General features: G+C 36.7%; 1 protein-coding gene across 1 annotated transcript; it reads left to right on the top strand.

Annotated features, from left to right (window-relative positions):
- Positions 1–2,194: 2,194 nt before the first annotated feature.
- On the top strand, positions 2,195–2,964 carry LOC145699640 (uncharacterized). The gene is made up of 5 exons (XM_081776911.1): positions 2,195–2,286; positions 2,332–2,431; positions 2,479–2,568; positions 2,703–2,772; positions 2,828–2,964. Exons 1-5 carry the CDS (start codon positions 2,279–2,281, stop codon positions 2,914–2,916), a joined length of 357 nt encoding a protein of 118 aa, XP_081633037.1. The 5' UTR covers positions 2,195–2,278; the 3' UTR covers positions 2,917–2,964.

The raw sequence follows: 2,964 nt of genomic DNA on the forward strand, positions 1-2,964 counted from the left end.
CCGTCGAGGGCAGGGCTGGTAAATTAGCGCACTATTTTCTCTCGAAGAGAAAAAAATTTGCGCACTAATTTTTTTTTCGAGTCATTTTTGCGTCTTTCGCGTCTTTAGTGCGCTAAAATGACACTAATTTTTCCTCTCGGAAATTTTCGCGTCTTTTCGAGAGCTGATCAGCGCTAAAGACGCGAAAAAAGAGGCTCTTTTCATTATCCAATGGGCTCTTCCCGGATGACAGTCTCATGGAAGACGATTTTGATCAGGGAAGAATTTCTTCAAACTGAAACTTTTTCGCAGTTTCAAATTGAAACTTTCAATCATCAATGCATCGTAAATATGTAGGCCTCGGACGTAAAAAAGACGATTTTCACCATCCGGTCATTGTACGGGAACATGAGAGGGCTCATTCGAAAGGTCTTGATAAGGGCTTTCTATTTGACCGATAAAAAAACTGGGCCCTCCCTTTCAATTTAATTTTAAAAAAATTTCTTATTTAGTAACAAATAAGTTGAAAAGAATAAAAGTCAACTTTTGTTTGAAATTCTCTCTGTCAAGCATTTAAATGATGAGCTAAGATAAGCTCTGTTAGGGAGGTCTTCTCCCTATTTTTTTTTTATCGCTGGGCCATCCGCAGCTGGATCTTCCTGCTTCATTAATTTTCTTAATTTTTTGCCTTTCTTCTTCTTGTCGTCGTCCGACAACTTCTCATCGCTGTCCTCAAGGAAGCTAGAGCAGCCTTGACAGATACGTTCTACTTCGAGGTCTTAGAGCTCTTCTGAGCATCTTTATATAATTCTCTATTCACAGAATCATATTTATTTGATAATTTAGAAGGGAGGTCTCCTCCCAAATTCACGCTAAGTTGATAACTGCTAATGAAGAACTCCTCTCAAAGTTGTTTATGTTTCATATTATAATATTTCTATTGTATTTATATTATTATAAGGTAAGCATGAACTTGGGAGAAGATCTTCCTTCTCAATTATAAAATATATTTCATTTTGTTAATTAAGAATTATATTAACAACTCGCACAAAGCTGCTCCAGCTTCAGACTATTGAGGACATCGAAGATAAGTTGTCGAACGACGACAAGAAGACGAATGGCAAGAAAGGGAAAAGGCAGGAAGAACAAGCTGCGGATGGCCCTTCAAAAAAAAATTAGGGAGAAGACCTCCCTAAGAAAGCTAATCTTAGGCGAAGAGTCTAAGCTTATCATAATGATAAGCTGAATTTCAAATCTAGCACAGAAAGAGTTGCAAACAAAAGTTGAATTATATTTTTCCCTGTATAATATAGCCTATATTATATAGTCTATATTTGTTTCTTTATATTTATAAATAAAATTAACAAATGGATTGATAAAGTCTTTTTTGACTTCATATTAGAAATTCACGCCCTCTATTACCCTATCCACTTTATTGAAACCAAACTTTTTGAAATTCTAGTTCAGACGAAGTTTGAAATTCTCAAACTTACGTAGTCTTCAGAATTAAAGAGCCCGCGCTCATTGGCGGGCCAATCAGCAGCCCTTATTTTCGACAGTTTTCGAGACACACGCGAAAGGCACGCGAAAGTCGCTAAAAGTCTCGACAAAATAAATTCGCGCACTAATTTTAGCGCACTTAAAATTTTCGACAGAATTTAGGACGCGAATTTACCAGCCCTGGTCGAGGGTTAGATTCATCAAGAATATTTAATCATGAAAACGAATCATGAATCGACTAAATTTGACGAAAAATATTTTTATAGAAATTTATGGAAGCTTATTATAATGAAACATTTGTGATTTATCCCCCGGTAGATAATGTATATAATCTGTTATTTTCTTCATCTATTTCTGCTCGAGGCTTACCGTTCCGGATTCGAAAAGGGGCACTGAATGTGACCTATTCAATTTGATAAATAAAATCCGTAAAAAGTTCAACCCAGCCGAAGAACACCAAGAAGGCAAGAAAAAAAGCATTGGTCGTCGAAAATCGCCATACGATAAGTTTGACTTTGCTCGAGTGATAGTTTTGCAATACCCCTTTCACCATAAATTCACTCTCTCAAAATAAACCAAAAAGATCAGTAACTGACTTGTAAGAGAGAACGTGTATCGCAAGATTTGTGAGGTAGAAAGCCAATGAGTACTGTACATCTTAAATTAGCAGAAGTCGCTAATGAACCTTGACCTCAACATGCAACCACAAGTGATGATCGGTTCCAGCAGCGTGGATTATTGTAGGGATTTGATTTTTTCGTCGCTGAGGAAATTTATTTGTGACGCTTGACGAGTTACCATGGATCGGTAGGGTCTATTTTAGAATTTTTTGACTAATTTTCAATTTCGAAGATCAAACAGAAAAACCAAGCGAGAGGAAATTAGAGATTTGCAGAGATACAAAGATATTGGCTATTTGACCTCCTTGGTCAAGGACCGGCAAGATAGACAGGTAAAAATGAGGTCATGATTTCCTTCCCTTGACTAAGTCTATCTTAGCATGTATCAAATGTTTCGATGTACAAAGATATCGGTCATATGTTTCGACGAGCAACGAAGCTATTCGATCGCGTCACTGCCGTTAATAAGGTAAATCAGAATACTTTAACATAAGAGTAGATGCGCACGCATTCATCTGAGAACTTTACTCTTGGGAACATAATGTGACATTATTAATGTCCTCGAGAATTGACGTAAAAATGAGAATAAATGATGAATTTTAGGAGTCGAAAAAGAGCTCATACAATGTGCGCGAGCTGATCGAACGAGCAAAATCTACATATAAAAAAGTTGGTAAGTTGCTTGGTAGTCAAATGAAGATTTGTAATAATAACGGGACCTTATTTAGATGACATTCTTTCCAGACCAGATGTGAAAAAGATGCGATGTGTAAGCGCAGAGACGACCCTGTCACAGTATCGAAATTTCTTCAAATGATTTCTTACTGTCTTTCTTCACTTCCAAATACACGAAAGTAAAGAAGTA

This window comes from Oikopleura dioica, chromosome 2, assembly GCF_907165135.1.
Source record: "Oikopleura dioica chromosome 2, OKI2018_I68_1.0, whole genome shotgun sequence".
NCBI lineage: Eukaryota > Metazoa > Chordata > Appendicularia > Copelata > Oikopleuridae > Oikopleura > Oikopleura dioica.

Coding starts and splice junctions, on each gene's coding strand:
- LOC145699640 (XM_081776911.1), top strand. Junction 2,432..2,478: donor AGGACCGGCAAGATAGACAG/GTAAAAATGAGG, acceptor AGTCTATCTTAG/CATGTATCAAATGTTTCGAT. Junction 2,569..2,702: donor GCGTCACTGCCGTTAATAAG/GTAAATCAGAAT, acceptor GATGAATTTTAG/GAGTCGAAAAAGAGCTCATA.